The 22,512-nt window shown below is 33.8% G+C and overlaps 3 protein-coding genes across 3 annotated transcripts; 2 read left to right on the top strand and 1 right to left on the bottom strand.

Moving 5' to 3' along the window:
- Positions 1-60: 60 nt before the first annotated feature.
- LOC130654332 (ubiquitin carboxyl-terminal hydrolase 35-like) lies at positions 61-13,706 on the top strand. Its single transcript, XM_057456892.1, has 8 exons — positions 61-149; positions 8,186-9,181; positions 9,549-9,650; positions 10,210-10,362; positions 10,505-10,692; positions 10,860-10,956; positions 11,342-12,436; positions 12,566-13,706. Exons 2-8 carry the CDS (start codon positions 8,225-8,227, stop codon positions 12,716-12,718), a joined length of 2,745 nt encoding a protein of 914 aa, XP_057312875.1. The 5' UTR covers positions 61-149; positions 8,186-8,224; the 3' UTR covers positions 12,719-13,706.
- LOC130654334 (post-GPI attachment to proteins factor 3-like) lies at positions 3,273-7,343 on the top strand. The gene has a single exon (XM_057456894.1). The coding sequence runs from the start codon at positions 6,341-6,343 to the stop codon at positions 7,280-7,282; it is 942 nt and encodes a 313-aa protein (XP_057312877.1). The 5' UTR covers positions 3,273-6,340; the 3' UTR covers positions 7,283-7,343.
- LOC130654330 (uncharacterized) lies at positions 13,571-22,109 on the bottom strand. Its single transcript, XM_057456891.1, has 7 exons — positions 19,467-22,109; positions 18,177-18,521; positions 16,928-17,098; positions 16,659-16,844; positions 14,266-16,425; positions 14,038-14,184; positions 13,571-13,912 (listed from the first exon to the last, which is right to left on the bottom strand). The coding sequence occupies exons 1-7, from the start codon at positions 19,552-19,554 to the stop codon at positions 13,683-13,685; spliced, it is 3,327 nt and encodes a 1,108-aa protein (XP_057312874.1). The 5' UTR covers positions 19,555-22,109; the 3' UTR covers positions 13,571-13,682.
- Positions 22,110-22,512: the final 403 nt, after the last annotated feature.

The following is a 22,512-nucleotide window of genomic DNA, read 5'->3' as shown; positions in this document are numbered from 1 at the left end:
AAATTCTTAGAGCCCCCAGGGCTTCTTGTATTTTTAATAATGGAGAGCACCGGAGAGTGTACGCTGAATCAGCAAAACATGGAGTCGAGAAAAAGAATCATAAAAACCCAAAACTGAACAACAAATGGTTGAAAACAGAAATTAAAAAGGTTTGTAGTCAAAATCACTTCATGGAACTAATGGGTTGATTTTGCTTGACCTTGTTTCTCTAGCTAGCTAGCTTCCTTTAAGGTATGTTTGCCATCAAATTTGGTGGCAAACAGACCTTAAAGGAAGTTAGGCCAAACACCATCATGCAAAGAATTTTATTTTTTATTACGGGTTTTAAGTTTGCATTTTTATGAAATTTTCTCTTGCAAGCCAATAAAATGCAGACTTTAGGTGAAAAGAGTCAAATTATGGCTAAAACTTTTTAGTATATGGCTAGTAGCATATTTTCATGTAAAGTTGCAGCATTTTAGAGAATCTTCTGGCTCTCTTTGTCTAGTTGTAGCTACCAGTATCCTGTATCCATTATCCTGGAATGGCATTTAACTATTTATCTTTGTTAATTCTGTTAAGAGCCTCCTTTTTACCAGAAATTGTTTATTAAAGCTAAAAATAAGACTTTTAAAGATATATACTTATCATAATCAGTATAAATCCTACAGAAATCAAATTGTCAATCTTTTACGTATAGGTAAAACTAATTACTATAAAAAGTTCTTTGACCAAAATATTAATAACTCTAAGTCAGTGTGGAAAGGAATAAGGAAACTCATCCTAAAATCTCTTTAAACATTAATAATCAGCTTGAGACTGATCCTAACATATTAAGTAACACATTCAATAATTATTTCACTACCATAGCAGACAAAATAAGACAACATATCCCACGCTCTAATAATACTTTTAAACATTTTCTTAACAACCATTCTGCTATTTTTTCTCCAATAAAGAAACATGAGGTAATAAAAATAATAAAATCTTTGGATCCAAACAAGGCAACTTGACCAAATAGTATTCCAAATAAAATATTGAATAATCAGATATATTTAATCTCTCTTTGGAAACAGGTATTTTCCCAAATGCACTAAAATTAGTTAAAGTAGTCCCCATCTTCAAAAACAAAGGTTCCCCTTTTGAAGTCACTAACTACATGTTGATATCTCTTCCAACATAGATAAAATTTGTGAAAAACTTTTACATTCTAGATTAACATCCTTCCTAAATAATCATAACATAATTAGTAACAAACAGTTCGGATTTCGAAGTAAGCATTCCACCTCTCATGCACTTACAGTCTCACTGAACAAATTTGCTCTTACCTCAATTGACAGGACTCTGCTAGTCAATAAAGGAAGTAACTCTCTAAACTTTTTCCAAGCAGAACCTATCCTGCAAGTAACACTTCTTCCAACACCCCCTTCACTTCCCAACATATCACCTAAGTAACAGAAGTTCTTAACTATCTCTAAGGAGCCACTGTTGTACATCATTAAAGCTGGAAATACTTCATTCTCTATAATCTCACCTTTGCAACGCTTGCATACAAACTGTATGCCAGCTCTTAACCTTCCACTAATACTACTGCACTTCTTATGTACCCAATGCTTGCAAGTCTGACAAAAAATTGAGTTACTACCAACCCCTTTCCTGCAAACTCCACAAGGCCACTTTCCAACTACAGGGTCACACTTGGCTGCAATGCTACTTATCATGACTTTAGACTTTGCTGTGTTTACTTTCAGCCCTTTCTCTTCTAGTCCTTTCTTCCACTTCTCAAACTTTTCAACTAATTCTTCCATCGACTCTGCTATGAGAACCAAATCATCTGCATACAATAACTCCCATGGGCAACCTGTTCTGAACTCCATCGACAGCGCTTCTAAGACTAGAATAAACAACAAAGGACTAAGTACAGAACCCTGATGTACACCAACATTTACACTAAATTCATCACTAAGTGAATCGTTAATCCTGACACGACTTCTAGCATTGCTGTACATAGACTGAACCATCGTAACTAGCCACTCATCCACACCTAATTTTCTCATAGCCCACCAAATAACTTTACGTGGCACTCTATCAAAAGCTTTCTCTAAATCTACAAAGGCAAAATAGAGATTCTTTCTCTTTCCTAAATACTTTTCCTGAAGCTGTCTGAGTAAAAATATTGCATCTGTAGTGCCACGCCCTGGAACAAAACCAAATTGCATCTTATCTATATCAATGCTTTCTCTAAGTAACTTATCAATCACTCTTTCAATAACTTTTATTACTTGATCAACCAACTTCAAACCTCTATAGTTACCCCTTTCTAATGCATCACCCTTGCCCTTGAAACAATTCACTATTACACTCGACTGCCACTCACTCGGAATAGCACCATCCTTTATAATCTGGTTAGCAAGACTTGTAATAAGCTCAACTTCAATATATCCAGATGCTTTTACCATCTCTGCAACAATACCTGATACTCCTGCAGCCTTGCCAATCTTCATTTTCCTAATAGCCTCCACTACCCATTCTGTCTTGATCTGCATGGCTGGCCCTTCTACGACATCATCATCAGACAAATTATCCTCGTCCCAATCAAACTCAGTGTTAAGCAACCTCTGATAATGATTCTTCCAAGCTACCCTTTTCTCCTCCTCTGTGCTAGCCAAAACACCTTCATCATTACGTATACACTTCTCACCTACAATATCTTGATTAGTCTTCTTCATTTGCTTTGCTATCTTGAATACCTCATTGCGCTGGTCTTCCCTTCTTAACACATCTGCAAATCTGTTTCTCTCTGCTTCTGATTTTGCCTTATACACTGCTGTACGAGCCCGACGCTTAGCTTCTAAGTAAATATTTTTACTACCACCTGACTTCCACTCTTTCCAAAGTTTCCTCTTTTCCTTTATACACTGGTCAACCTCATTATTCCACCACCAGGTCTGTCTATGTCTAGCTGGTCCTTTCGTCCACCCACAGGTATCATCAGAAGCTTCTAGAAGACAATTCTTCAAAGTAGTCCAAGTACTTTCAACATTGTCACTATCACATTGACTATTATAGGCTAACTGCTGAACTTTTGCACTAAATTGTCTTGCTACAATCTCTTCCTTCAGCTTCCAGACTTTTCGACGGAGCCTGTACTTTCCCTTGGCTTCTCTGACACTCTTCAAGATAATATCACAAACCAGCAACCTATGCTGGGAAACACACTTTTCCCCCGATATAACTTTCACGTCCTTCACCACTTTCTTGTCTGACTTTCTAACCAAAAAGTAATCTATCTGTGTCTTACAACCACCTGACTCATATGTTATCAGCCTATACTCTGTCTCTTACTGAATGATGTGTTGCAAACCACCATACTGTACAATCTATATAGAAGCAAATAAATACTACTACTACTACTAGAAAAAGGGGTGGCAGCATTTATTCAGTTGTTCTACCTTACTAATTACTCCCAGTGCCAGCATTTGGTCCAACTTTCTTTTTCGGTGGTTGCAATGATGGAAATACTACATGATGCAGAGCAGAGGGTCTATAGCAATTCGAGAGATTATCAAGACTATGTTTAATTTAAAACAACACTGAACAGAGCTATTAAGGAAATAAAACATGCTAAAATATCATTAGCAAAAATTAGCAAAAAACATTAAAAAAGAACCCAAAGCATTACAATAGAGCCTGTGCAGGACTTAGATAGTAACATTATCCACAATCATTTTAAACTGCTAATACGTTCAATGAATACTTTGCCTTGCTTTTTTTACACATGAATTATTGACAGAGCTTCCTGACCTTTGCCAAATGTATTTTAAAAATACAAAACGAGTCTATTGAAATAACAATTGTCTTTAACAAACTGAAAGCATTGTTTCCAAACAAGTCACAAGGCCCTGACAACAGTATCCTTCTGTACTAAAAGAAATGTCTCCAGAGCTGCGGTGATGATGCAACTTTGAGTTTTAGTAAGCAATGTGCAGAAGCTGTATCAAAAGCAAACAGAACCTTAGGTTTTGTCAAACAAACATTTGCGAAACCAAGAAGAACTTTTGTGTATTATACAAATCCCCAGTGAGACCTTGCGTTGAATGCAGCATACAATTATGAGGACCATTCCTGCAAAAAGACATTGACAACAGGATGATCTTATCTTGTAATGACTGCTTAATCAGATATGGAAATGTGCGTATTTTGCATAAGTTGGACAACATTGCTAAATTGCTTAAAAATCTTTAAAACATTGCTTACCAATGTTTTAAAGACTGCTATAAGAAGGCAATAACTTTAAGAATAACGTAATAATAACATATAATATTTCCTTGGTCAGTGTTGTTAATTGTTTGATGTGGCAATGCTCATCTCATGCATATGATAGACAGGGTATATTCCTCGATATTTGTTAGCCTAGCCATGTAAAATATGCACATCGATCTATCTATCTATAGTCTTGTTTTTGAACCATGCAGGTTCACATGCATGAACAGGTTTTTAACAGGAATATCAGGGAATTCCATGAGATGCGTGCGATCGCACGCGCACGCGCCCACACATGTGCAACAGCTATTCAGGCGTGCCATTCATCGCACGCGCTAATTACGCTCTTTACTTGCGTAAAATAAAAAAAATTAACGAAGGAATTATAAAAGTTGATTTTCTACAGCGTAGTTAATACATTTTTTTTAAAAACGTTAATTAAACGCAGTGTTTTTTTTCTGCCTGTGTGAAATTAAATGTATGTTGAACATTTTATTTTAAAATTCGTAATTGTATAAAAGAGCATAACATACTTGTTTTACTTTTAAAAATCTAAAGAACAACTTTAAATCTAGAAATAACTTTAAACTATTCCAAACAAGCCGTCTCCCAAAAGCTAGCAAACAAAACTTGAAACCTCAATAAATAAAAAATGACTCCCATTTTTACCATTTTTATAGATAATAGATAACCTACGGAGAAAATATAACCCTGGGAACAAGGTTTGGGATAAATAGCACTACAAACAAAATGGCAGACCATTGCAGTAAGTGCAACGTGTGGCATGTGTCAGCGTCTCTTCGTCCACTGTTTAAATTTAATTATATGGTATTTAACCTATTATAAATTACTTCCTACAACGAACCAAGGTGTTTTGTTAATATATTTAGCACTTTTACACCACTTAAAGAACACTCACGGGACTGATAAGCGTGAAATAAACCAGGAAAAAAATCGAAAAAACGCACACGCAAATTTTCTAAAATATATTTACGCGTGCGATGTGTAGCACGCGTGTTGTTTTCTTCGTGGAATTCCCTGAATATCATGGCATGTTTTACAGAGAAATGGTGATTCAGAATTTAATTCATTACAATTCCCCCCTTGCTTTGTTACAAATGCAATTTAATACAACTGATATTGAGATGCATGGTTAGGTGCACAAATGGCATACACCCATGTACCTAACTGGTTTGGATGTGCACAAAGTACTCACCTATGGACCAAGCAACCTAAGAGTTACACAAAAATGTCCATTTTAAATTTTTAAAGCCCTTGGATTGTGTCAAATACGCTAAGTTATACGATCAGTACCACCAATGATAAATGTCTTATATTTGCCAAAGGTGTCATTGTCGTATGGTAACAATTTTTGTGGCCATCTTGTTCTGCCAAACTTAAAACTTACTGCCATTTGTAGATCTAATTATATGTATTAAATTATGTGATACTAGAAAAAGTGAAATAAATACAAAAACGGCCCAAATCTTTGCAGGTTACAAAGATGTAATTTTTCATTTTAAAGTTGACCAATAAGAACTTTCATTTTGTGAATTTTCAGAGATACTTTTAAAGTAGTATTATTATTTTATCACTATTTTCATTGTTAACCTCCTAAGTTCAGAATTGTTGTTTGTAGAGTAATATCTGCAGAGATATTTAGGTTGATATCATCTTACCTTAAAGTTTGAGCAAAATCTGAGAGGTGGCTGTTTGTAAAGTGGGCATGTGTGCTTCTAATTTAGATCCAGTATGGATTTGCATTTTGTATTGAAAATCCACTTTAAAGATTTCAAGTGCAATTCTGGAAATTATGATATATATATATAATGTAATTATGTAGTAAATACTTAAATTTTATTGTGTTGATCAGGATGGTTTTTTGTACTAATATATATATCTGCATAGAGACACCATTTTTTAAGGAGAATAGGGTAGGGCTTGCGAAAAAATAATTTACAGTATTATTGTTTTATTTTCCATATTATATTCATACTTTAAATAAATTTTTTAGAAGAAGAATTGTATTTACACATAGGAAAAAAGTACACCATTGCTTCTAAAAGAAAGAACAAATTATATATGTGCCTTTTGTGTCATGAGGACCTTCATATTGACATTTTGTATTTATCTAGTGTTTTCATTTTACAAAGAAATTTTAGCTTCAAGTGGCGATAAAGATATTTATTTTCAGATATGTGTTGAAAAATGTACTAGTTTCCGAAATAAGGAGAAGGTTATTCTATCTTGGCAGTTGCAGGGGCTACTATGGAATCACAAAAGTGATTGTGAGTATGGCTGTATGATGAATGTAACAAAGGAGAGAATAAAATTTAATCAGCCAGTTCTACAGTATTTTGGAAAATGGCCCTTGACTCGTTTCTTTGGTATTCAGGAGCCAGCCTCTGCTTTATTTTCATTTCTTCACTGCATTGCACAGATATTTGGTTGGCTGCAATACCAAAAATTTGTAAACAAGAATTACGAATTTTACTCCTTAACCAAAATGCAATTTAATATTAATATGATCGGCTGGATTTGTGCAACAGTATTCCATACAAGAGATTTCTATTGGACAGAGAAATTTGATTATTTTAGTGCAGCAGGTATTATTGCATTATCAATATATACATGTTTTGCCAGAATTGCTGGAAAAACGAGTGATGCCAAAGTCTATCTTTTTGGAATAATTTTGTTAATAATATTCTCTCACCATATATACCATATGGCATTTGTGCATTTTGATTATGGGTATAATGCAAAATTTTTAATGGGTGTAGGAGCAATCAACATTAGCATATGGTTAATCTGGTGTGCAAAGAATTGGACTGAAAGACGATATGTTTGGAAGTGTGCGTTAACAATGGGTGGAACCTTAGTTTTTGCTACTTTAGAAATAATAGATTTCACGCCTATATGGTTTATTTTTGATGGTCATTCATTATGGCATATGTTCACAATACCATTATCATATATGTGGTACCAGTTTTTAATAGCAGATGCATTGTTTGAAACAAAAAAGATTGCAAAACTTCCATAACTTTTTATCATATGTTTTTATTTTTATGTAGACATATTTTATTAATGAATACTGATTTTGATATTTTTTCTTCGAATGTTCAAGTATACCAATAATTCTACCACACCTGTGTAAAACTGCCAAATTATAAGATGCATCAATTTAGGTTCTCTGTTGAGTCAATATTAGGTTTTGGTATTTAGGCAATTCAGTCATGGAAATACGATTCTCTTTATTGTTAAAAAAGCATTGATAAAATTAATTCAAGTACATTAAAGTTTTTGATTGTATAGAGTTCATTTGTTATTTTGACAGCCAGAATGTAATTTTGAATAATATTTTACAGTTTTATGAATTTATACGTATAAATTTTAGTTTATTTTCTTATTGCGGTCACATATAGTATAGGTAATGAAAACTCAGTCATCACAACTTTTTATTTATTCATAAGGAAATTATATTTATATTGAGCACAACATTCTGTATCATCAGGTAACTTCCTAAAATAACTTCAAACATGCTAAATTTGGATAAATAACTGGTTCTTCAATAAAATATTTCGTAACTTTGGAGCTTAAAATATACTTCTTAAACTTCATTATTATAAATATATATTCCATAGGCAAAGTTATGTTACGTTAATAATGCGATGCATCCCTGTTTTAAGTGTGGTTGCTATTAGGTAAAACTCTGTAATTAATTTTGCCCTCTTCTTCCTGCCTTGTTTTTTGTTTACAGCATGCTGCCATTTTTAATTTTTTTATGGTCACCTTAGATCATGTGATTATGTGTATGGTTTTATCGAGAGATCCCCGCCACTGGCATCAGCATGCTGAGACACCCTATTGCTATATTCATTGCATGTATTTAACTGTACTGAAATGTATTTAACTGTTATATGCAAGTTTCTATTGTTTCATTTAGCTTACTTAATATCAACCATATCATTTTATTAAAACAATAATGGATAAAATATTGCATGGTGTTATTAAGTCTGACCATCCAGCTGCAGTTAAAAAAGCGGTTGTGTCGCGGATATCTACAGCTGCTGCTACAAATACGGATGAAGAAATATGCATTAACATTATGAAAACTAGCTTGGATATTTTGGTGCAACCCAATTCTTCTAAAGATGAAATTGATCTTGTGTCTATAGTATTGAAAAATTGGATGAAACACCATATGGACGTTGCATTTCAATACCTTAACAAAGAAATTTTACAAAAGTCAAGTTCAAAATTAAAATGTGAGGAAAAAACGTTGATACTAAAAACTTTAAGGTGTTGTATCAAGACAGTCAGTGCATTTTATGATATTTCTAAATCACCAATAAAAGAAATGTTAAAAACGTATTTATTCTCAACACTTACTCAATGTGAAGATTTAGAATGTTTGTCACTTTGCTGTGAGTTTTTGTTGGAAAACCATTTTTTTCTTCCAGAACAGATGGAATTTGAATCGAAAATTGAAGTAACTAAAACGATAATTACAGTTATCAGCAGCAGTCCTTATATTTTCCAGAACACAGCTGGTACAGACTTATCACCAACTGAAAAACATCTAAAGGTTGTTTCTGGTTTCTTTTTGATGTGTATTCATCACAATGAAAAACTCATGAGACATGCTGCAGGCTATCTTTTTAAATTATTATCCCGTAAGGACAAACATCCATCTATTTCGCTTGCGTGTGTACTTCCATCATTGAAATTGAATGTACTTGAAGCAGATATGGAAGGGTTAATGATGACAGCTGTTTCAAATGAGCCTCTTACTGCAACCCTTGGACATATGGTTGATTGGATTTGCTTCCCTAATGACACACTACCAGTTGATGATTGGGTGATCAATTTTATGAAGTATCTAATTAAATATCGAAAATTTGAATGCTTATTTTCTGTCGTGGACAGCAAGATCAAACAAGTAAGATTTATAGATAATTTGTTTTCACACATTCTCATTGTTTGTGCAAAAAAATACTATATGTTTTTTTTCCTATTTTAATATATATGTTATATATATATTAAAATAGGAACGAAAAAAATATGCATAAGATGTGAATAAAGGTAAGAAATTGTCCTCATAGCACAATTTTTAATTTGAAAATATCAAGACTTAATATCAAACGTTTCTATCTTATTTCTTAATCCTTTAAAATAACAAGAAAAAATCAGTGAAAAGCCGGCACAAAATAAAATTGCTAAAAAAATACGGTCATACCAGTCAGCCAAAATCAGACAAAGAGTGATGTATTTTAATTGGTACAAATTATTTGTACATATTTTTATAGATATGTAACATGATGTTCTTCCCAGTAATGAGGAAAGGAGCTGTGTCGGTGTTAACATTCATGTTGATCAGCTATTTACACTCGCCTGAACCATTCCATCAGGTGTGTAAACCAAGATGCTAATCTCAAATTAGCCATTACTTTTATGAGTATGACAAGTTTAAAAACAGCTCGAATATGGTCAACAGACTTTCATTTTTAGGTTTAAAATATGATAACAGTTTTTTTTAATTCTTCTCCCCCCCCAAAAAAAAAAAAATTATTAATTTTGCTGACGCAAACATTTCTTTTATTTGCACAGTTCTTTTCTGATTAGAAAAATCACTCACTTTTCATAAAAAACTGCCAGGTAACTTTTAAATGATGCAAAAATAGAATATCCTCGGCACTAAGTTTCATCATTATTCTTGTTTGTTTTCATTTAAAAAATTTGCATAACTTTCAGTTTTAAAATGATTTTCTTGATAGAATTGGAATTTCGCTTTTACTGTTGTATGAACTTCACTTTTTATATAAACCCTTCCTTTAATCTGCAATGATTCTCATTGTTAATTCATGTTGCAAAATTTAGACTATGGACAATTTTTATTGATTGTCAGTTTGCATCCTTCAAAATATTACTACTTTTATCCAAAATTAATGTGGATGTTATATTTTGTAGGCAGCGGTAATATTTCCTCGTCTTCTGAAGCATTTAAAGTTGAGCGCAGATTCTAATTCAACATCCAAAATTTTAGTGGAGTTGATACATACACTTATGTTTCATTTTCCCGGATATCCTGATGTTTATTCACCTTTGTTGGCTGCTGTAGAGGTCTGTATTTACTTTTTAAAACACTTATTTTTATTGTTGTTTTGCATAAATGTATAATGTGTTCAAGTTTGTTGTTTTCGCAAGTAAGAAACCTTAAATAGAAATGTTCAATTTAAGTAATTATTCCAATATTTATTTTTAGGGTTATCCGAAACCAAGTGAAGAAAATATGAGAGCTTGGTTAAATGCAAGTTTCGCCATTCCAAGAGCGGAATGTTTAGATCTTCATTTTGAACAAGTAAAATCAGATACTGGCAAAATTGGGCTTGAGAATCTTGGCAATACGTGTTATATGAATAGTGTTCTCCAGGCTCTTTTTAATCTACCATAGTATGTTTAACACTATGTGTTACTAATTTTTTTTCATAATTCTTCTCCAATTTACTCTGTTAGGTCCTCTACACGTAGTTGACCTGAACAGTACAAAGTGACAGTCATTTTTTTCTTTATGTTAAATTGTCTTGAATTTCAATCTTCGTTTTTAATTGCCTTTATAGTATTAAGAAAGAGGTTTTGTCGAATACATATGCAGCAGTAGGTCAAACAACTTCGAGAAATCTTCAACACGTGTTCGCTTTATTGCACGCATCCGAGGTAAAACAATTATATTCCTCTTCAGCACTCAGATCTTGATCTAAATCATTTATTTATTTATCTGGTCCTCTTTACTATCTTATAGATATTCAATTTAGCGACTACGTTTTTTGCGGATTTAAAATTTAGGTTGTCAGCAAATTTTATCAAAAATCGCGCAATCTCAACATTTTCTGCTCTGCGAAATTTAATACTTGTAAGAAAATCAGTATTTTTTAATGCATTTTATATGTTGATATTTTCTGCTGGTTTTTGTCAGATATAGGTTAAGTAAATTTAGAATAATTTTTGTTACAGAGTTAACGTTTTTTTCATTCCGCAATGTTCCTCTTTTGATCATTGCTTGTTTGTTTTGCCATTGTTTAACCACAAGTTTATTTTTCAGAGACCTGCAATAGCTCCTAAAGAATTTTACAAAGTATCTCGTCCATCGTGGTTTCTCGAAGGGTCTCAACAAGATTGCTCAGAATATTTAAAACACCTATTGGACAAATTACAGCAAGAAAGTTCTGAAAGTCCGGATAAAATAAACGATTGGTGTACAGGCGAGTTGAATGCAACAGTTGAGTGTTTAAACTGTCGTACTCTGTCGTTGAGGAAAGAGACTTTCAATGATTTGCCATTATCATTTCAATCCCCTTCTTCAGAAACATCACCAGGTGGAGTGTGTACACTCAAAGGAGGAGATTCTTCGGAGAGCATAAATCAGAAAATGCATGTCAAGATGGATACGGAAACGCAGGAAATTAACATGGAATTTTCGCAAGAGCCGAGTGTCAGTATTTCAGCTAGCATGGAGACTACGTCACGTGACGAGAATATTACATTAGTCGACATGCTAAATTCGTATTTCCTACCGGAAGAGTTAAGTGAGAACAATAAATATTTTTGTGAAAAGTGTGCATCTTTACAGAGCGCACGTAAATACTTGGAAATGGAGAAACTTCCTAAATATTTAATTTTGACTTTGAAAAGATTTACTTTTAACATACAGACACAAAAAAGAAGTAAGATTTTAACTACTCTTCAATATCCACTGAATTTCACTATCTGTAGTGGTTGTGAAGTGTGCGTACATGAACGACTTCCCTCGAACGATTCATCAATAGATAAACAGACAAGTAACAGTCCAGGAAATGCTGGTAGAGCTTTCACTGTGACATCAGGTTGCCAAAGCAATGATAACTACAGATTGAAGTCTGTAATTGTTCATTCAGGCCTCTCATCTGATAATGGACATTACTATTGTTACTGTTGTGAATATTCAAGTGATAACTCGCCAAATTGGTTTCTTATGAATGACAGTCGTATTACTCGCGCACGTGTGGACTTTCTGGATAGTCTTGGGCATACCTTTCCTAGAGATACTCCTTATGTTTGCATATATGAGAAATTTAATGTAGAAGAAAACAAGGATGTGAAGGATTTGCCTGCCGTTTTGCAAGATTTGGTATGGGCAGACAATTTGAAGTATTTAGAAGTAGGTTTGAATTTTTTATTAGTTTTTACCATGTGCACCTTCTTATTGTTTCAAATAACTCAATTAGCATTTATCATGTCATTTAACAACTGAATTGATGATTTATAGTTTAAGTAATTTAAATTTTAGGAAAGAAAATTTGAGGGAAGAAGAAGAAGAAATTTATTTACTTTTCCAAAAAGACCGACCGAAGATGACGACTCTTTTGGTGGATCCGGAAATGGACCTTGTGGCAGTTCTAGCGGTGGGGCAGAACTTTCTGGTAATAAATTTGTGTTTTAACTAACACAAGGTATTCCACCGGACTTTCACAATCATGAACTTTTGTTGATTGCCCACATCTTCGTTATAAGCCACCTCCTAATACAATTGTCAAATGAAGGTTTCTTTTGTTAATTGCGTTAATGGAGGAATGATTTTATTTTACGAAAATCAACTTCTTTAGGAGTGGATTATTCTGAACTTAATGATGTTAGTTTGAAGTAGATATGCATTAATTTATTTTCACGTTTTTAAATATATTACATTTTAAGTACAAAACCTTAATCGCCTTATTTTTGCGACCTTTAATTTTTGCGCAGAAGTTCCGAGCGAAAATAAATATTGTACGAACTAGACTTATTTTTGCGCATTTGGGTGCTTAAAGTCAAAAAAGAAAAATATAAATTTCCGCCAAAACGTTATAAATAGACCTTAGCAATAATAAAAATTAATTCTGCGCAAAAAGTTAAGGGCGCAAAAAGATAAGTCGCGAAAATTATGGGTATTAGGTTATTCTATAATAAAGCTGAGGGTTTTTAAAAAAAAATCTCTGGTATCAGGGTGGCCATCGATTTTTAAAATTGTTCTGTAAAAAAATGTATTTAGGTAAATGTTTAAAATGTTGCATGGTTTGGGAAATTTTCTTAACATCTAAACACTGACCCTTAAGAAGCCTAGAAAACACTGTTAAGAGTGTAGTTACTTTTAAGAAGTCCTTAGGAATCCTCGTTGCTGTCGAGAAGACTACAAACACATGACATTAGACACTGTAAACGTATTTTTTTTTATTATTATTCTTTAGTTTATATTTTTGTTATTCGAATTTTCTTGCATTCATTTAAACGTGGAAACATGTTCAATAAAATCAGCAAATTTAAAAAGTAAAATTGAGTTCTACTAAATGTTGATGCTATCATACTGGTATTATTGTATATATTATTTTTAAATAAATTATTCGCATATCCATGTATCTGTTACAAAGTGTTCAACAATATTTCATTTTCATTCTCACCGTTGTTGGTATTTTCAACAAAAATGTTCCGATAGTTGATTTAGCAGTTCGTGTATTCAGCTTTCGTAATTTGTTGACATTATTTTGTTTTATTTCCATCTCAGTAAGTTCAAGCAAATGAAAATGTTTGCGTCGTCTCCCACGTACGTAAAGCAGCCAGTTTTGATGTCGAGTGTGTAGCAGTGTTCCGTAGTGCATGATACCTAAATCAAACAGCTAGATTTTAAGTTTGCTCAGTAAAATTTTCATAGACGTTTTTGTTTTTGTAGATATATACCTGAGGAAAAAAAGACTTTATTTTCGTAGAAAGAATGGGAATCCATTTTACCTATTTGTCCTAATGCTCCTTCATGTGGCCATCCAACTTCCCATATTGATTGTATTGTTAGTTTTAATATCTCTTGCAGCTTTAACCTTTCCTTAGATACAAGAGGTGCCAGTGGTACGTTTCCTTCAGCAACTTCGATTGAAAGATCTAAAAAAGGCGGGTGGTAAAAATACAAATTCTCAAAATAATATAAATCAAAATAAAAGAAATACAATTCGAAACACTTACATCTTCTGCACGGTAAATTCCGAGTTGCAACTGAGGGTACTTGTTTTGTTGCTCTGGTAACCTTAGATGACATTCTTCTGTGGTAAAACGATTCTGGCTGATTTTTACTGGAAACTGCATAGGTGTCAGTAAGCTTGGATTCTTTCCAAGTAATTGTACTTTTGTATGTGAGTGACGAATGTCCCGATGATGTTACCTGTGAGAACATACTGGGAGGTAATGATTTTGTTCCACTGTAACTACTGTCACCTTTCAAACATATTGGACGATTCGAAAGGCGGCTAATGTGTGCTGATTTTGTGTTGATGCTTTTTACGTTGATTTGCGATTTGACAACAAATTCTGTTTTTCTTACCGTAGATTTTGCATTTCCATATTTTAGCACGCGAGAAACAGAAGGTAGAGTCACGATTTGACTTTTATCTACTGTACTATGTAACGATTGCAGCAGAGATGTTTTTGATGTTTCCACTTCCAAAATATGGTAGGATGGGGACAGTATAAATGATGTTCGTAAAGTGGATGCTGCGATGGATGGTAAAGGTAAAATTGCTGGCTTTTGTATTTGCGTGTTTAAGAAACCTGTTGTGGTGATGTTTGGTGACATTTTTGATTGAGGTTTCTCAGTGGATAATTTAGTTTTTTGTGGTGTTCTGATGGACATTTTGGTTTCTTGTGACATTTTGGTAGATAATTTAGTTTCTTGTGACATTGTGGATGTTCTGGTTTCTTGTGATATTGTGAATATTCTGGTCTGTTGCGTCATTGTGGACATCCTGGTTTGTTGTAATATTGTGGATATCTTGGTCTCTTGTGACACTGTGGACGTTTTAGGCAACATTATGGTTTGTTGTGACATCGTGGACATTGTGATTGGTTGTAATATTGTGGATGTCTTGGTCTCTTGTGACACTGTGGACGTTTTAGACGACATTCTGGTTTGTTGTTTCATTGTAGACATTTTGGTTGGTTGTAATATTGTGGATGTCTTGGTCTCTTGTGACACTGTGGACGTTTTAGACGACATTCTGGTTTGTTGTGACATTGTGGACATTTTGTTTGGTTGTAATATTGTGGATGTCTTGGTCTCTTGTGACACTGTGGACGTTTTAGACGACATTCTGGTTTGTTGTGACATTGTGGACATTTTGTTTGGTTGTAATATTGTGGATATCTTGGTCTCTTGTGACACTGTGGACGTTTTAGAAGACATTCTGGTTTGTTGTGACATTGTGGACATTTTGTTTGGTTGTAATATTGTGGATATCTTGGTCTCTTGTGACGTTGTGGACGTTTTAGTGAACATTTTAGTTTGTGATATTAAGGACATCCTGGTTTGTTGTTTCATTGTGGACATTCTAGTTTGTTGTGATATTGTTGATATCTCGATCTCTTGTGATACTGGGGACATTTTAGCCGAAGTTCTGGTTTGCTGTGTCATTTTAGTGGACATTCTGGTTTGTTGTGACTTTTTGGTAGATATATCGGTTTGTGACGACATTTTGGTAGATATATCGGTTTGCTGTGACGTTTTGGCGGATATATCGGTTTGTGGTGCAAATTTCAACGTTTTAGATCGGCGTGATGTTCTGATTTTCTGTGACGTTACTTCGCCATGCGTGAACTCGTGTGAAAGTGGTTCAGATTGAATGGTTGTTAACTTTACGTTACGAACCAATGACAGGGATCCTTGCACTGAAACATCGAGTGAATTTATTGGTACCTGTTTCTCATTTCTGCTTATGTAATATTGATTAACAAGATCAGAGGACTTTGTGATTTTACCTATTAATTGATGAGCATATCCTTCTGCAGAATTTCTCCCTACCTGAGAAACTGAATTTTGTTTAATCTTGTGTTCTTTTGACACCATAGTTTTTCTTGTGTATACACTTTCTGCTTTTTTTCGGTTACTAGTTACTTTTGTTACGTCACTATGTTTTCCCATTAATATACCTGTTTCTCCTTTCATTCCACGTCCTAATTGTACTTGTTCTTCTTCCCTCTTCTTCGTCGAATCTGTCGAAGTAACTGTGACCTGTCTCCTCGTGTTGCTTAGCTCCTCGTCCAACAGAGCGTTAAATAATGCAATATTGTCCATGTATATGACACTAGATAAATTGACAATTTCTTCTGTTTTTTGTTCTTTGCATGCCTCATCTAAACGTAAAAATTGGCAAAGATTGTTAGACCATAGAGATATAATGTACGATACAACCTCGTCCTGAAACGTTTTAGGGTTTTTTACATTGGGAGCATTGAGGACAAGGTTGTATTCAATACTTTGTTATATCCCATGGTTAGACTGCTGCTAACTGCACACACAATGATTAGAAGCTTTTAACATAAATGACTTTAATATGGCATAAAAAAGCTGGAAACCCCTGTTTTACCTGTAATTTCAAACTTCAACCTAAAGCCGCGATAATGTACGTCATCATCTGTAACAAATCTGATGTTCACGCTAGTATCTTTGACACAAAAAGTAGAGTTGGGGATTGACTTTCCACAGAATTGACCAATTAGTCTTTCTGGTTCTTGTTCCGGCACCGTAAATATTGATAAATGATCGAAGCATTCTAAACAAGGTGATTGTTAAAACCATAGTACAGAGGATAAATTCTTAAGAAAACTTTAGTTCTTTCAGTTTCAACATTCATACCGTAGTACTGTTTCTCCTCCAGTTGGAAATCCAAAATCGATATTTTAATATTCTGCCCCTCATTTCCAGCAATGTGGTAGGTGCAATAGGTACCGTCGGGATATGCAAATGGATAACCGGGCGATGTTATGATATCGGATGATGTTGAGGAAGAGTATGTTTTCCTGCAACCTGCAAAAGTTTTATAGCCTTATTCCATCCTTTTAGGGGGGTGTGCCTTCGCGGGGAAAAAACCGCAAGATTTAGGGCAGAACTTTCACGAAAGGCCGTGTTTTTACACCTTTTTTGCGGAAAAAACCTTTGAGAGTGAATTTTTGTTTTCCATTTTTATAAGTATTATTTTATTTTTTATTTAATTTCATGCAATTTTTCTCATTTCAAGTTGTAAAAGATTAAAAATAGTTGTGCTTATTCTACAGGTGCAACCAAAAAAGGAAATAGTGTAAAAAAAATAGTACAAAAAAACTTAGCAATTCAAGAAATATCTGTAATTTTGCGAAAGAAACTTGGGCGTGTTTTGTGATGTGAGATGTTCCGAAACTTAAGCTTTTAGTAAGTAAGTAACGGGAAGTGTTAACGTCCTTGGGGATTCCATCCTAACGGTTGGCTCTTTCTCCCCTCCGACTGTAACTATGTTACATTACCGCCAGAGATACGTATGGCATTGCTCTAAGTTGCTTGCCTGCCACACAAGCCAGTTAGCGGTCAGTAGATGGCACCAAATGGGCTGACAACACTGCATTTAAAGTGCGCCGGAGTGGGGACTCGAACCTGAAACCTTATGATTGCAAGTCGAATGTGCTACCACTACACTATCTCCGCGAATAGAATAAAGAAAAATTGCGATTTTGTCTTTGGAGTAAGCCTAAAAAGGGGTAGAGAGGTATTCTTATAAATAATTATTGATTCAAAATTTCTTGGGTATCCATATTTCCAATTTTCTTAATTTCACAAATTTCATTAAAGATCGAAAAAACGTGAAATTTTCTACTCGCGGAACCAATGGCATGAAATTGTGAAAATTATTTTTTTTTTTTGTCTACAGTAATAGCCGTATTTTGTCTGTCTCTTCGCAAGAAATGTGTCGTACAACGGGCACACAAAATAGCGTATAATTTAAAAACACCCCATGGATTTTTCCACGGGTTGACAACTAGTCTTAATATAATAATGAAATAGAAAAAAGAACCCTAAGAAATATAGCTAGGTTACCTGGACACTGCTACGAGGAAACGCTACCTTATCTTACCTGGAACCATTTTATATTTTATTCGAAAGCCTTTGCCATTTACCGTCTCATCTGATGTCATCAATATAGTGACGATGTTGCTAACACTGCGCACGGCTTCTGGAGGTATGACGCCACATAACTTTTTTATTGGTATCGCTGTTTCGCCCTCTCCGTCGTAAATGGTGACAGAATCAAATCCGCAGTGTTTAGAATTTTCGATGTTAAGATCAATAATAGTAAGTTGAACGTGCCAGCCTTCTTTCGCAACAATTTTCCAAAGACAAGTTGCATTATTTGGATAGAACGATGGGTAACCTGGGCTGTTAAATAAGTGTTGCTTGAATGTATAACGGTAGTTGCAACCTATGTATAAAAGAAAGAAGAAAACATATCGCGTTTTAAAATGATTTGTTAGCTTTTGCACGGTCAACCTTGTTTAGTCAAAATATGACTATAAGTTTCGACAGGGTTATAAGTCATTAATTTGAATTATAATTATCGCCAATGTTTAAAAATAGTTGGTTTGTTTTTACATCTATTTCTGCCAGCGCACCTAATGTCTACGAAAACTGGTAAACCTTCAAAATTTTAGTATGCAGTGGCTTTTTTTTGTTACTGTGGCAAATTTTGTTGGAAGCAAAGCTAGCATTTTTACTTTCTAGACCAATTTTAGCTTCAAGATGACGAAAAATTAAGGCTTTGACGTGACCTTCATTTTCAGATGCTAATTTTGTTTACTATGCCAATTTTTTTCGTAAAACAAAGCCTTTTCATTTTTTTGGCCAACTTTGGCCTAAAAACGCTATTTAGGTTACAAAACGACAAGCTTTATTGCCACCATCATGCCAAGCAGCGACACATTTCCGATTTTCGCAAGAAGATAATCGGAAATGGAGTTTCGTTACGGCTCTGTCTGTTTATTAAAGAGTGTTAAATTCTGCACAAATAAATAAATTTTTATAGTTCCATTTACTTTGTCTCCAGGGCTTTTCTACATCATCGGTGATATGTATAATAACCGGGCCGTCGGTTGTGGCACTTAAGACGTAAATTTTCTTTTGCAATTCCCATGTTTAAATATTTTCAGTTTGGGTCGACGTTTTCTGTTATAAAGACAACAGTCTTCATCACTGGAACGTCTTTATCAGATTCTATTTATAAAAATGTAGTGCAGTGTTTGCTTGTATTCAAAAAGTGGGTTAAAAAGTTTTAATTTGATGTGAGAGAATCATGAAGATTAACATACAAGCAACAATACTATAATCAATCTTAATTACATAAGACGTCAAAGAGAAAAAAATTCCTTACGTTTTCCGATAACTGAGCCTTTTTGATATGTCCATACATAGTTGAACCAGTACGCTAATATAACAAAAGAATATAACTTCGAAGTCATTTTGTCTAATTTTACGTCGGAAAACTTTTTGATGCGTCCAGATAAACTTTTTTTCGCGTACAAAACTATTTTATGTCAAGCCAGATCACACTGTGTTTTCTCGTAGAACATATGCACAGCGAAACATTGTGAAAGCTTTCTCTCGGGGGATATTATAACTATTAAAAAAATAAACAATATGAACAAAAAATTTCACCTCTTCTAACCTACTGGTATAACAAAAGTATTTCGCACCATGTACATGCACCATAAACTTGGTTCGCACTACTCTTTGTTTTTTTCTGTAAATTAGGACGACAAGACAGATAAAGAGCCCTGAGAACAAGGTTATGTGCATCACTTTGTCTTTCGGTTTTGTGTAGCTTAGCGCGCGAAATAAACTCTTTTTATTCAAGTCGTGAAAAATATCAGTATTTTTAATCTCTTCTGCAGACAGCGTTAGTGACCCTGGGTTTAATACTAATTACTTGATGTGCGTGCAATCAAAAGTTTTAAACAAATCCGAAAATGAAGTCATAATTGTTTAATCTGTTGTTATGTAAGATTGTCATCGTTGGTCGTCACCTGAAACCGTCACTTATAAGATGTTGCCAAAACATATATTGATGTAGAAGTTTTACTTACTTGCAGTTGTTTTAAGAAACATGAGATGACATAAATTTGTATTTGTTTAATCAAGACATATTTTAAACTCTCTTGCCAATATTTTGGAAAGAACTCTAAAATAAACATTTTTATTTTAGTGGAGTGTTTTTAATTTACTGCTCGTCCAGTGTGAACAATCGAGCCAAAAATCGAATAAAAACACTGCTCTTTGCCTATATCATACAGTTTTATTTTTTTGTTTCCAAAATAACTTTAGGTTGTGTCCACAGGAAGGAGAATGATGGAAACTGTAAGTAACGTAAACATGGCCTTTGAACTTGATCATTTTTACCGCCCATATTTTTTACGCTTTTGATAAAAAAGGCTCGTCAAGTTCACATACATATTCAACAAACACTCCCACGTGGTCTATAAAACGTATAAAAATAGTGCATTTCCGAAGGAAATAACGGTTCACCTCCACACCGCCCACTGCGAGTGCTAAATTTAACTTTTTGAAATACGCCCAGTACGGGTAGGGGGCGCCAAAGTCGGTTCTCCGGCAAAGTACGAATAAAAATTCAACAGGGCGAACTGACTGGCAAGGAGAAACAGGGAAAGAATTTCCACTCGCGACAAATTAAATGCTCTGGGGACTTAGTATCCCTTCCCCTCCTCTACCTTTTTCCCCTTTTAAAGAACCTTTTTATGTATATAGCTAGTTAGCTAATTTAAATTTTGTTAGCTAGTTGGATAGCTACTCTGGATTTGCTAGCTATTAGTAAGGTTACTAAATTTGGATGACATGTCAATGTTCACATAATTTTATTTTTTTAACTTGATTGCTTTAAATCCTGTGGTGGTCTGTTAGGATAGTGGTTGTCTTTATATTCACATGCTGCCACCTAAAACTCAAAGTTACCTTACCTAAATTGATAATGTTGTCCGTGGTGTGGTAATTCAATTATAACCCCGTAATGGCTCTATATACTGAAATTCATAATAGACTTTTATTGGGGTAACTAATTTTGTGTATATTTTGTAAAAATAAATTATATATTCAATTTTACTCTAATATAACGGCTCTTAGTTTGCTTAAGATACAATTTAGTGTCAATTTGTTAAAAAAAAGTTGCACTTTTACCTTTGGTTTTACAGCGCATAGCTTTGTCATATTCAAGTTTTACATAATAAATTGCTGACCAGATGCATTTGCATAACTGAGCAACTGCGAAATGTGGCAACTATCCTAAATGTTGATTGCCACATGTATATATAGTGCAACCATCTTTCATAGCTATAAAGGTTTGACTGTACATGTTTGACTGTGTATGTGGCGTAGTAAAAATCTTACACAGCTAGCCTTGTTTCAATGTTACTTTGTAGACAATTTCATAAGGAAAAAAATTGACATAAGATTTACATACATGTGAAGTTTTCGCTAATAGAAGCCATTCAGTCCAAATCTAATAGGACAGTTTCTAATTTTATTATATTATATTTTATGATTCATTCTTGCAGTCCTAGTTTGTTTTAGTAAGGAATAAATGTTTTTATACAGCTTTAGTCATTCCCTAAAACAGCAAATGACAGTTCACTTAAGCCATAGTGTGACATGCTCTAAATTTAAAAATATTAAAAACAGGGTGCAGGGTATACTTTTTATAAACAACTTAACTACAAATTTTCTAAGGTCTAACTTGTGCTATACATGCTGGCTATAAAATTTCACAAATTTCTGTAGACTGTAGTGTTTGTACATCGAAAGGAGCAAAGGCTTAATTAAATTTTTCGGTTTAAAAAAAATAAAAATATTGTTATGGATATAATTCAGAAGTGGACAACCCGAATCAGCAAGCTTTCTGCAGCAAACAAAACTTTTCTCCCAACCAAGTAATACCATAAGTTTAAATTTAAAGAAAAATGTAATACAAGTTTCATTTGCGTATCAAAATATCAAACTACTTCTAAAAATATTGTTAAAAAGTTTAATCTATATATAGTTTTGGAATAACAACCCACTTATAATGTGTCAGTGTCTGAAAATGATATTTTTGATACTGCAATTTTGCGCAATCTAAAGAAGGAAATCTGCCGGCATGCATGCATCCTGGCTTAATTGTAAAAAACCTGATGCAGTAAATTAAAACAGGACTTGTATGCTGTGTAGCAACAGGGTTTTAATCATTACATATTTTGTTCAGAAGGTTTTATTATTTGGACATTTGCTAGCTAGTTAGAATTTTTTGTATAAGAACAAAACAAGATAAATAAAATATTTTTGTTTTGTTGTTTGTTATGCTTCTTTATGTTACAGATTCTATAGCTATAGCTTGATATATTTGTAAGCTTCACATTCCCCTAATATTGTTG

This window comes from Hydractinia symbiolongicarpus, chromosome 8 (assembly GCF_029227915.1).
Source record: "Hydractinia symbiolongicarpus strain clone_291-10 chromosome 8, HSymV2.1, whole genome shotgun sequence".
NCBI lineage: Eukaryota > Metazoa > Cnidaria > Hydrozoa > Anthoathecata > Hydractiniidae > Hydractinia > Hydractinia symbiolongicarpus.
This window is presented reverse-complemented; position numbering and strand designations above follow the sequence as displayed.

What these genes read in the sequence shown, in the direction of transcription:
- LOC130654334 (XM_057456894.1), top strand. Translation starts at nt 6,341, where the DNA reads ATGAGGACCTTCATATTGACATTTTGTATTTATCTAGTGTTTTCATTT.
- LOC130654332 (XM_057456892.1), top strand. Translation starts at nt 8,225, where the DNA reads ATGGATAAAATATTGCATGGTGTTATTAAGTCTGACCATCCAGCTGCA. An exon ending in TGGACAGCAAGATCAAACAA is followed by an intron (nt 9,182 to 9,548) that starts GTAAGATTTATA and finishes ATATTTTTATAG; the next exon opens with ATATGTAACATGATGTTCTT. An exon ending in CTTTGTTGGCTGCTGTAGAG is followed by an intron (nt 10,363 to 10,504) that starts GTCTGTATTTAC and finishes ATTTATTTTTAG; the next exon opens with GGTTATCCGAAACCAAGTGA.
- LOC130654330 (XM_057456891.1), bottom strand. Translation starts at nt 19,554, where the DNA reads ATGACTTCGAAGTTATATTCTTTTGTTATATTAGCGTACTGGTTCAAC. An exon ending in AGGCTCAGTTATCGGAAAAC is followed by an intron (nt 18,522 to 19,466) that starts GTAAGGAATTTT and finishes TTTTATACATAG; the next exon opens with GTTGCAACTACCGTTATACA. An exon ending in GAATTTACCGTGCAGAAGAT is followed by an intron (nt 14,185 to 14,265) that starts GTAAGTGTTTCG and finishes CGCCTTTTTTAG; the next exon opens with ATCTTTCAATCGAAGTTGCT.